The sequence below is a fragment of the Alosa alosa genome, chromosome 18 (genome assembly GCF_017589495.1).
Source record: "Alosa alosa isolate M-15738 ecotype Scorff River chromosome 18, AALO_Geno_1.1, whole genome shotgun sequence".
Classification (NCBI taxonomy): Eukaryota; Metazoa; Chordata; class Actinopteri; order Clupeiformes; family Clupeidae; genus Alosa; species Alosa alosa.
The window spans coordinates 17,143,538-17,154,979 of NC_063206.1; the positions used below are offsets into that span (position 1 = coordinate 17,143,538).

General features: G+C 44.1%; 1 protein-coding gene across 1 annotated transcript in view; it reads right to left on the bottom strand.

Moving 5' to 3' along the window:
• Nucleotides 1-1,732: 1,732 nt before the first annotated feature.
• The window catches only part of epas1b (endothelial PAS domain protein 1b), a 43,070-nt gene continuing 33,360 nt past the window's right edge, over nt 1,733-11,442 (bottom strand). Inside the window, exons 9-17 of the mRNA XM_048270523.1 lie at nt 9,704-9,851; nt 9,200-9,405; nt 8,224-8,414; nt 7,912-8,034; nt 7,265-7,728; nt 6,723-6,819; nt 6,475-6,580; nt 6,229-6,378; nt 1,733-6,028 (exon numbers count right to left, since the gene is read on the bottom strand). Of these exons, the coding sequence (XP_048126480.1) occupies nt 5,877-6,028; nt 6,229-6,378; nt 6,475-6,580; nt 6,723-6,819; nt 7,265-7,728; nt 7,912-8,034; nt 8,224-8,414; nt 9,200-9,405; nt 9,704-9,851 (1,637 nt within the window). The 3' untranslated portion in view covers nt 1,733-5,876. The remainder of the gene's footprint in view (nt 6,029-6,228; nt 6,379-6,474; nt 6,581-6,722; nt 6,820-7,264; nt 7,729-7,911; nt 8,035-8,223; nt 8,415-9,199; nt 9,406-9,703; nt 9,852-11,442) is intronic.

Below are 11,442 nucleotides of genomic sequence, written 5' to 3' on the forward strand. Positions count from 1 at the left end.
AGGGGCTTAAAACACTATCGAGCATTTGTGTATGTGTGTGTTTGTGTGTGTGTGTGTACAGGTAAATGCCAGAGAGAGAAAGAGGGATGAAAAGACTGACATTATTCTTTCAAAACTGCAGGTCAGTTGAGGACATAACTTTCTTCAACCTCTGAACAAGCTGTGATGTGAAAGGGTACAGATACAACATGGCCAAGACTAAATTGTCCTTGCCTACCTGCCATCAACATGTATACCGCCTAAAACCAGTGTTGCCTGGTGTGCATGATATTCCAACTGTGCTGTGACATGTCTGATGAAGGATTTACGAGACTAATTAATTGGTGAAAGCATTCACGTCATATAGAGCACCTGAAGAGTGAGTGTTGAGACAGAGGCCTGACTGATATACATTCCTTACTTTTATATACACACTGCAGGCTATCATTTGACATTTGTGTGATGCTTTGCATAGCTACATGTTTTGTGTGTGTGTGTGTGTGTGTGTGTGTGTATGTATTAATATGTGTGTGCGTGACAAGGCTTGACTAATAGGAGACCAAAAAAAAAACACTTCTGGAATGTTTTTTTTCCATTAAGTATGTCATGGCATAAAGTGATGAGGAGGCTCTTTTTGGATTTCCCCTCCTTGTCAGGCCAGGTTCCTGGGCCTGGGGTGCCCATTAGGCCCCTGTTTGGGGAATGGGAAATACTGGGGAACAAAATGGCCACACAGTGTAGGAGTGTGAGGAGGCAGCAACAAGAAGTCCACAAGAACTATTTAAGAGTTGCTTTAAATAGTTACCAGCAGTCAAGCTTATGTGTTGTTGTGGTTGTGTGTGTTTGTGTGTGTGTGTGTGTGTGTGTGTGTGTGTGTGTGTGTGTGTGTGTGTGTGTACTGACGTGTGTGTGAGTGACGGGGTGTAGGGAACAGTGTGTGTATGCAAGACAACATCAGAACATATGGATGTGCATGTATGGATTTCTACGCTCCACTTAATGTTTCCATTAGATATGCAAAAGACTGATGGCATAGCACCTACTGCTCAAGCATCTGTGAGTGTGTGTTTGTGTGTGTGTGTGTGTGTTTGTGTGTGTGTGTGTGTGTGTGTGAGTGTGTGTGTGAGTGTGTGTGTGTGTGAGTGTGTGTGTGTGTGTGTGTGTGTGTGTGTGTGTGTGTGTGTGTGTGTGTGAGTGTGAGTGTGTGTGTGTGTGTGTGTGTGTGTGTGTGTGTGTGTGTGTGTGTGTGTGTGTGTGTGAGTGTGCGTGCGTGAGAAGAGCTTGTCTTTCTGCTTGTGTGTGGGAGCTGGCTCACATGGGTTCAGGCGGTTCACTCTCATGCCTTAGTGGATAGCTACTGATCTCGTTTTTGCACAGAGGAGTATGACAGGGCTCTTCCTGAGGAAGGAATGGGAGCTGGATTGACCCCTCACAGTTCCTGGTAGTCCAGAGGGAGTCAGTGACTGGAGTCTTACTCTCTTAAAATGATCGAATGTGAAAAATAGGAAGAAAACAGCAATTTCACTGACACAAACACAATGCACTTAGATGTGAACTATGACTGAGGAGTTCTTAAAGGCATCTTGATTTATACTATGTATAAATATGTACATCCTTAAAATGGCCGTCTTATGACATACTGCCATATGTGTTTGTGTGTTTGAGAAGGAGAAAGAGAGAGAGAGAGAGAGAGAGAGAGAGAGAGAGTGAGAGAGAGAGAGAAAACACAATAAAACTCACCCCACATGAAAAGTGAGATCAATATGCTTTAATAACATATCAGTGCAGAAATACAACTTCTTACTGGGGCAAAATTTCCCATACAGTAATAACAATAACAAGAAATATAATAATAATAATAATAATAATAATAATAATAATAATAATAATAATATAGTAAATATGAATTTAGCATATTAAAATAGTCATGGTTTCAGCTAATGTAACTATAAGACATCCAAAACAAAAATTAAACAGGGTGAAAGCAGACATAGTCCCATGAAAACAACCCCTTTATTATGTCTAGAAAACAAACAAAAAACATCACTGTAATTGTCTTTAAATGGACACATCGTCCACAAATGGAAACTCCGCCATCATCAGCTCATCTTTACTCCAGTAGAACCATGCATGAGTCAAAAAGCAGTTTCTGTTGATCTCATAAAACAAAACCTGACAGTAATGACTACTGACATAAAGTTAAGCACACAATGGTAGATTTCTCAGTTTTGGACAAGCAATGCCCTTAATGTTGAGTGTGAGCAACATGTATATGCCAAGAATACGGTTGACACAGCTTTCATCACATTTATGGTTAACTGCACATGACGTTTTAACACCCCTCAGAGAACACAGAGGCTACAGCTAAGACTGGTGATAGGTCTTTCTGTGGGCAGTTGATGCATCTTGACTTGACCATGTCTCTCCTCACTTACAGGTGTACAGTTTTATTTTATTAACTATTAACTCTTTAGTGCAACCAAGCCAATACTGAGATATCTAAGGTAACAAATAAATAGAATTGAAGTGTGGGCAACTTTACTTTGGCTTTAATCACTGGTAATTCAAGTAAACATTAGAGAACTATACTCTTTGAGCTCCTGGTTCATGATAAAACTCCTGACAAACTAACCTAATGGGGACACTCCAGGTCAAATATGTGTCCCCATAAGTTTATTCTGCTTGTGGACTACTTGGGACTCAGTATATTTATATTTGAGTAAAACATCTTGCTATCTGTGTACAGAAGTCTGATGGGACACCAATTTCTCATTCCCCTTGACAGACACTCATGCGCCCTGCCTCATCCACTTAGCAGAAAACATAAATAAACAACATCAAATTGCACATCCTCTTGCATTATCCGGGCAATATTTTTAATCTAGGCTCCACATCACTTGGGGAAATGCTCAAGATTCCGTTCGCTTTGGCTCGAGGAAAACAAAGAGAACATTTTGTCTTTTCTCTGTCTTTGGATTGAGGCTGTTCCAGCGATATTTTTCCCATAAATTAAGATTTTTTTTTAGGTTGCACAAGAATGCATATTTGTGTATTGATAACAGAGAGAAGGACTGGGGGTGTTTGCAAAATATATTGATATATAGAGAGAGGAAGAGACTGTTAATGCTGTGAGATATGAGGTTGCTGCATCAGTGGGTAGGCTGAGCAGACTTCACCTCCCTTCCTCACCGCTCAAAAGGTCTCTACCTTCCTCTCATAGCCCTATGTTTGAAGGCAAGAGGACTAGCTCAATTGCCAACATACCATAGAGACATTCTGCTCTCCATCAGCATTGTAAGATGCTAACTAAGGCTTCATTTTATTGTTTTTGGAGTGGCAATTACTCATGTTGCCAAAGCAATCATTGAGCTTAATATCGCAGTGACATCTGAATGTTTGGATTCAGCGGAGGGTAATAATCAAATGCATGTTAAGATTTGGCTTGAGAGGAACAGACCCCCTGGCTGTAATATAGAACACTGCCTCTGCTTGCCAGTTTACCTTGGTTACTGAATAATCCTCAGTGACATCCATGACATTATCCAATTTTCCAACAACCTAGTCCAATCTGACATAAACACATTCACAGTCAACGCAGTGGCTATGCATGACTGCAGAGTATGCTAGCTCCGCACCTGCAAAACCTTTAAAATACTTAGACAACTTCTAGAATTCTAGAATATATCTTCTCATTTCACCTTTTCACCAGTGTTGTCTACAATCTAAACTCAGACTAGTATATCATCATTAATTATTATACTATATTTCCATGGCTAATAACAATGAACAGCTATGAGGATGTTATCAGACTACCACCAAGGGATGTATTTCATATTTGGCAAATGGTGAGCTTATGGATATAAATAAGACAGGATTTGGGTACCATGGGATAGTGAATCTAACTCTAAAACACGACTCAACAAAGCAGATACCAGTCTGTGGCTCTGAGGGGTTAGTCTAATCGTCATCTTTAAGCACTTCTGGCAAAATTTGGGCATGTTTTAAGGCATTAGTGAAACTCACAGTTCAACCTTAAAGACAACCTCAGCCCCCTCCCTTAAAAAGAAAACAAACAAACAAACAAACAAATAGATAGATACAGTGTTAATGTGGGTGGATCCCAGTAATACACAACTCGGCTGCTGCACCAAAGCAAACACCTCAACTCATCTACAAAAGTATTGTCATCATCAGATGTGTCCATCTGTTTTATTTAAATGCAGTCTTAACAATTTTTGCCTTTCAAAAAATTCAGAATTCTGCTACATGTGTCAAGAGTGGAACTTTTTCTTATTATTACTGAATATATATATATATTTTTATTTACTGCTTTTTGATTAACAACAACAACAACAAAATCAAAAGAACATGATAGAAGGAACAGTACTGGCCTGCCAAAAAAAGAGAAAATACGGTAAGGCTTTTGCATATCTCAAACCACAGGAAAAAATCAACAGTGCTACTTTCCGTTGAAACCAGACAGTACTCCGATTTGTATCTACTGCATAGAGAAGACAAGAGTACCGAAGCCTACAAGCAATAAAATAGTATTTTTAGACACAGTACTGGACATCTCCAATCCACTTTAAACAAATATACGGATACAGCTCTAAAATATTTATTCATATATATGTAAAGATAAAGTGGTCACCACAACAGAGCATTGATGAGATGTGAGGAAAAGACAGACAGTGAAAATGAGAAAAATAATGAAGGAAGATTAAAGGGAGGAAATGGCTACTTGTGATAGTTCCTAAAAACATGCCAAACATGTGAAGGCAACATGGGGGTCTCCCCCCGGATCAAGCTTGTTGTAACCAAGTAGAATGACAGACAGAGGACCACGATGACAATAATAGAATCCAACACTCTAAACACAAAGATAAAAGTTCGGTAAATAGATTTCGGACACTGACAAAAAAAAATGAATATGCAATGAATCCTTGTAACTAAAAAATAATGCAGGTATATAACTTAAAAGATGAGGATAGTAAAAATAAATCTCTAAGCGACTTTTCTGTGAATAATAAAATGGGATGAGGTGGGCGTCTGTGGGTAAGATTGCCAGTAGCCGTGGTTGCAAGAGAAGTCACCTCTATTTTGCGCCGATAACTTCATGCTTGTATTTAACTAAATATTCTTAGACTGGCAGTGTTAAAAAAAATCAATGCTTCATCAGGTTCCATGGCCTGTGAGGAACATATTGGTTTATTTTAGGGGCACCTGTGTTGTGCTATCATTTTAGCATGGGTAAGAATTACATATCTTTATTAAACACATTGTTTTGTCTGCTGGCAATTTCTATCAAAATAAGGGCTTCTCTGCACAAAACTTACTTTGACTGAAGGCACAATAGTGGCAGACTGCATTCTGTGCCTGTCTAAGAACCTGTCTGACACACACACACACACACACACACACACACACACACACACACACGCCTGCATTCGCTCGTCTCTACTCGAACCCACAGATTTCAAAATGCTACATTTTGAGCAACCACCTCATAGTGATTTGAAGAGGAGCTGGATCCTGGAAAGCACATTGTGGAAATCAAACCTCTCTGACATCATACACTGTCATACCTCATCATAATAGACTATCTAAAAACATACACTCGCTGACCAAGCTTCTAGGGTTGCTGTTCTGAGTATATATCACTCCTTACAGAAGTTTCCAGATATCTTTTCATTTTCTCAGTGGGGTTTTGGGAGATCAGTAGGGGTGGGGTGGTGAGGATTGTAGTGAGAAAGGGGACAAGGGACTGATCTGGGACCAGGTTTTGGGACACAGGTGGCCTGTGTTGGTGGTCTGATAAGAGGCCCTCAGCGAGTCGCTGGAAGGGTTGTGTAAGTGGGGAGGTGTTGAGGGGCTGATCTGGGACCAGGTCTCGTGGTCTAGGTGGTCTGGTCAAGAGCCCTCAGGAGTTCGCTGCCCTGCAGCAGGTGCATTTTGCCCTGCAGGGGAATGTTCACCTCGCAGTCATAACGCGTGAGCTCAGGCAGGCAGAAGGTCTCAAAGGAGGGGCCCAGGAGACGACTCACCATCCCTGCATGGACACACACACACACAGACCAAAATCACCACAATGTAAATTGTTACCTAATCCAATAATCCAGAGCAGACACACTAATGCACAATGCAGTGTAAAAAAAATCTGTTAACATTGTATGTGAACTATGTGAAACATGCATTCATACATTTGCAGACTTTTCCTTCAAATATGTGGAAAATGTGATAGAGACTCACCCTCATTTTTGGATGAGGGCAATACGCTGTACTCTCTGTAGTTGCAGCACTGTCCAGAGAAAGGTTTCTTTGACATGCATGTTTGGTTACAGGGGTACTGTGTCTTTCTGTGTTGATGGCCAAAGCCATCTGACAAGCCCATACCTTTATCTGAGAAATAGAAATGGGGAGTTTTAGGGATTTGAAGATGTACTGAGAAAGAAAACAAGGTTTCTGTGAGGTGATGTCCCTTTTGAACCACCGTACCTGATAGGGCGCTGGTGCTGAGACACTTCCTGTCCATCACGGCACAGCTGTCACTCCTCATCTTCTTCCACATCATCTCTGAGGGTTTATTCTGCTGCATGTCCTCCTATCACACACACACACACACACACACACACACACACACACACACACCGACATACATACAAGTTAACACAACGAAACAGCACCAGAAATGTGTTTTTGCATATTATTGACAGGGTTTTGAGGTTGCTCATTCATGATCTCACCGTTGCCATCTGAGTGAAGGAACGCTTGATGCTGTTGGCCAGAGCCAAACGAGCCGGGCTCATGTCCCTCTGGGCTTGGACAAAATTCTCCATGGACCTGCCCGCAGAAACACAGAAGCGCTGCTGACTACCATAACACCACAGCATGAGGGCCAGTTAACCATAGACAGACATGTAAATAGCGGTTCTCAAGGAGCCCTGCTTTTCTGTTCTACTCTGGGAAGTGGTCCTTGGTCTGTGAGTTAAAACAAGTGGGTCAGGGTCAGGAGTCAGGACTAGCTGAGAGGTGGGGAGGAAAGAGACACTGAGGTGGTCTAGAGGCTCCTTCCTCATATGCTCTTTAAATAACTCATAGGAAGGACTCTTATTGCTTGAAACATTCTTTATTCTTCACTGCTGACTCTCAGATATGTATGTCAAACATTTGAATAATGCCACTTGTATATGAATGCCTGATTGATTGATTGATTGATTGATTGATTGGTTGATGGATGGAATAATTAAACTGCAGTCTGAAAATGTTAGTATGTATGTTTTCATACCTTTGCTTGTACATGGGCATCTGATTGGTTGGCATCATCTGGTGCAAGTGCTGAGTGGATGACATGCCTGGTTTGGCCACTTGCCGCTGGTAGTGTAACGGGGGGTCAGGGGGCCACTGCAGGTTCTGACGGCCACCCATAGAGGACAGAGGGGTGCTGGCTGGGGCGTGGTAAGGTGGAAGGGCAGGGGGCCCTCCACAGGCCATGTTGGGCCAGGGGTCCGCGCCGGGTGCCCGCTTGTCTGCCCCCGTGGTGCCCATGGTGGGCTGGTAGTGGGCGGGCAGGCCGGAGGAGAGGGGCTGGAAGAGGCTGGCGATATTGCTAAAGCTGTGATGGGTGGTGCCCAGGCCTGTGGTCTCGCTGGCGGGGGACTCTTCAGGGCAAATGGGGTGCAGCTGGAAGTCCTCCCCATCCATGGGGATGTAGGGAGCCAGGGTCTCCAGGTCAAGATCACTCAAATCAGACTAAGAGAGAGAGGCAGAGACAGAGAAAGAGAGTTTGGTACATAGAAAGTCAAAGAAATGGATCATGTAGGAATTCATGCTGTTGTGATGTGTATGTGTGTGTGTGTGTGTGTGTGTGTATATATATATCTGTGTGTGTGTGTGTGTGTGTGTGTGTGTGTGTGTGTGTGTGTGTGTGTTCACCTCTGTAGTGCCAGTGGCGTTTGTCTCCTGGGTGTCCAGAGCATACATCTTCTCTGTGAGATCTATCTGGGAGCTTGTCAGATCGCTGTCCACGGTAGCGTAGCAATCACCTGGGCTGCTTGGCTGCAATGTTAGAGGATAGTACATGTGATTATATTCATACACACACACACACACACACATGCAAGACAGTGACATTTGCTTATCCTTGCAAACAGAAAGGCACATATAGAGTACTGTACTCTCTTAGCTGAATGACGCCCTTGCACCCATGCACCCACCCCCCCCCCACATACACACACACAAACTCACTGTGGAGCAGCTGCTTAGGCTGGGGGTGGCACTGCCAGGTGGGGGTGCCTGTGACACACAGAAGGTTGGGGTGACAGTGGGCACCTCAGGGGTACCAGGCTTGACACTGTCACTGAGGAAGGAGTGCCCAGCAGGACGGGGCATGGGGGACATCTTACTGAACAGTGGACGCTCCTCAAACTGAGGGTGACCTGAAGCCCAACACAGAAAATAAGATAGGTTAGATCATAATACATAACAAGTAAAGAATCTAAGAATCATATAATTTATTAATTAGGGATAGGCTTGGTTTGTGTGTGTTGTCTCTATTTGCCTCTTTGTGTGTGTGTGTGTGTGTGTGTGTGTGTGTGTGTGTGTGTGTGTGTGTTTGTGTTTCGGAGAATGACTGTTAACAAAAGACTATCACTTCAGGCATTTCACAAAAGCAGCCATTTTGAAGGTTATCATTCAGAATCAGACGAATTCCATATGACGTCATGACACAATATGACAGGAAGTTTACAAAGAGTCTAGCTTTAACTTTTAACTTTGAACGCAGTCCAAAACAACAAAACAAAGAATGGCTTTCAAAGAAATGTACAAGAGTTTAAAAAAAGATCATAGTGGGGATAATACCACAAAATGTCTGGCTGTTTTTCTTCAATTTCCAGTCGCCTAAACTTATGTTATGTTTCTCTCACAGACAAAAAAAAAAATCTGCTCTGATTTTCTTAGTAATGATATGTCAGAGACAAGTTCTCTCTAAGCTGAAGAGCAAATGTAATTTTACCTTTGAGCATCAAGGAGTTTGTGCCTAATGTAATTCTCCTTCACATTTGGGCTTTCCTTTGCCCGCACACTGACACCTCCACCCCTACACTTAAGTCCAAGCTGATGGTGGTGTCATCTTGCCTGCGTGATTTAACTGATTTGGTGTCTCTCAGAAGTGTCCTGGGGCCGGACACGTGGTCTGTACAGTGTCCACCCACTCACTCACCGAAGTCCAGGCTGATGATGGTGTCTCCGGGGGTCGGCGCCAGCTGGGTGAGGTCCTCGGGCTCCTGCTTGAGCTTGGTGAAGAGGGCATCGCCGGACTCGGCCGCCACTGGCCCCGTCTGGCTGAAGAAGCTGCTCATGTGGTGGGTCTTGAACAGAGACTCTGTCTGATCCATAGAGAACACCATGGCCTTCTCCTCAATTTCACTGCAGCAGACAGACAGAGGGGAGATAGTCAAGGTGGGGGCTTAAAGCAAGAAACGTTTCTTTGCCTGAAGTTATCACAAATATTCCTAATTCCAAATAGCCTGACCTGCAGGTGAATTATGGCTCAGTGCTTGAGAATGTTAAGCACTGGTGGTGTCTATATTACAGTAGGCAGGTGCATTGTTCTTCTTTCCTTTCTTTCTCTTTTTTTTCTTTCATTTCTTTCCTTCCTTCCATGACTGGGGTTAGTTAGAAGCAGAGTGCAGGTGTTGTTGTATATCATAGGTGTGTAGCAAACCTGAGGACGTAGTTGACGCAGACGATGCACTGTGGCTGAGAGTTGCGGCTGTTGTAGATGACCGTGCCCTGGGTCTCCACCCACACATAACCTCCATGTTTGGCCAGCATACGATACTGGCCACTCACAGCCTGTCCCTTAGTGCACACTATAACAGAGGAAACAGGAGACAGAAAGAGTGGGATTATATATTCTGTATATTCTTTCTTTCCTCAGTCTTAGTCATTTTGCACAATGTTTTTGTCATGCCAATAAAGCTTCTTCCAAATTCGAGTTTAAATGAGGTGAGGAGATAGAGTGTATGAAAGAGGGAGGGAAAGAAAATGCAGAGAGAGAGAGAGAGAGAGTGAGAGAAAATAGGGGAAAACAGCAAACGAGAGGAAAGCTGGCAGATGTGAATAATCCGATGGTGGTTGTTTGCGGAGAGTGGACATCTAACTGGCTCAGCCCATCTTCTTCTCTCCCTCACTCTTTCTGTTTCTCTCTGTCTCTGGAGTGGGTCCAGTGATGGCGTGGGAAAGCTGTGGGCCCGGGGTCAGAGGGTTTGTCCCGAGCCGGACTCGACCCGACCCGCTGCATGTGCAGCTCAGCAGGCCGGTCACGTTGCCATGGAGACACGGCCGTCTGAGCTGGCCACCAGGAAAAAGGGAGTCAGACAGAGAGTCCGAGTATTCTCTAAAGAGACCCTCAAGTGTGTGACAGTGCTTGTGTGCGTGTGTGACAGTGCTTGTGTGCGTGTGTGTGTGTATGTGTGTTTGTGTGTGTGTGTGTGTGTGTGTGTGTGTGTGTGTGTGTGTGTGTGTGTGTGTGTGTGTGTGTGTGTGTGTGTGTGTGTGTGTGTGTGTGTGTGTGTGTGTGTGTGTGTGTGTGTAAGTGTGTGTGTCAAAATCGTGTCTAGACATATTAGTTCCCACTAAGTCTCACACATATGACTGATAGACACATACAGTAAGCAGATAACACACAGACGTCATACAGGACTTCCCATGTTGACTTCACAGCCCCATCACAGACACAAACACCCAATTATACACACAGACCCATACACACACAGACACATCCACATCAAACATGCTTTTAAGCTGCGCAATTGGTCCAGAATAACACCTTCTGACATCTGCCCACACGCATCCGCAAACAGCCATTCACACATACACACACACATACAGACACACACACATACAGACACACACACATACAGACACACACACAGACACACACACACACACACACACACACACACACACACACACACACACATGATGCATGCACACACCTCCCTATCTCCAATGCACACAGCCCTGTTTGCTAATTACACGTGTCAGTGCGTGGAGAGAAGCCAGTGCCACCTCTGCTGGTCGTTAGAGGGGCAATCTGCGCCACCTGTCCCAGCGTGAGTGCTCCTCGCTGGGCAGATGTTCCCCTCTTATCTCGCCTGCCACAGCCCAGCCCCTAATGGGATCCAAGACATCTTAATAGCGGCCCCCGCGCCGCCCTAATGCCACAAATCCAATAAGGCTCGTTTGAATCGCCACCATAACTCAGCCTAACTGGATCATGGGCCCCCAGGGGCCTTCTGCAGGCAGGGAGGCTGTCGTGACACGGATCGGCCAGGACGCCTGTGTATCAGGAGCAGTGAGGACCAGCTTATGTTACCTTACAGTGGCAGAGTAAGAGAAGATGGGAGCCAATAGAGGAGACAAAGCACATGAAAAGAGTGAGTCCAGAGAAAAGCACTG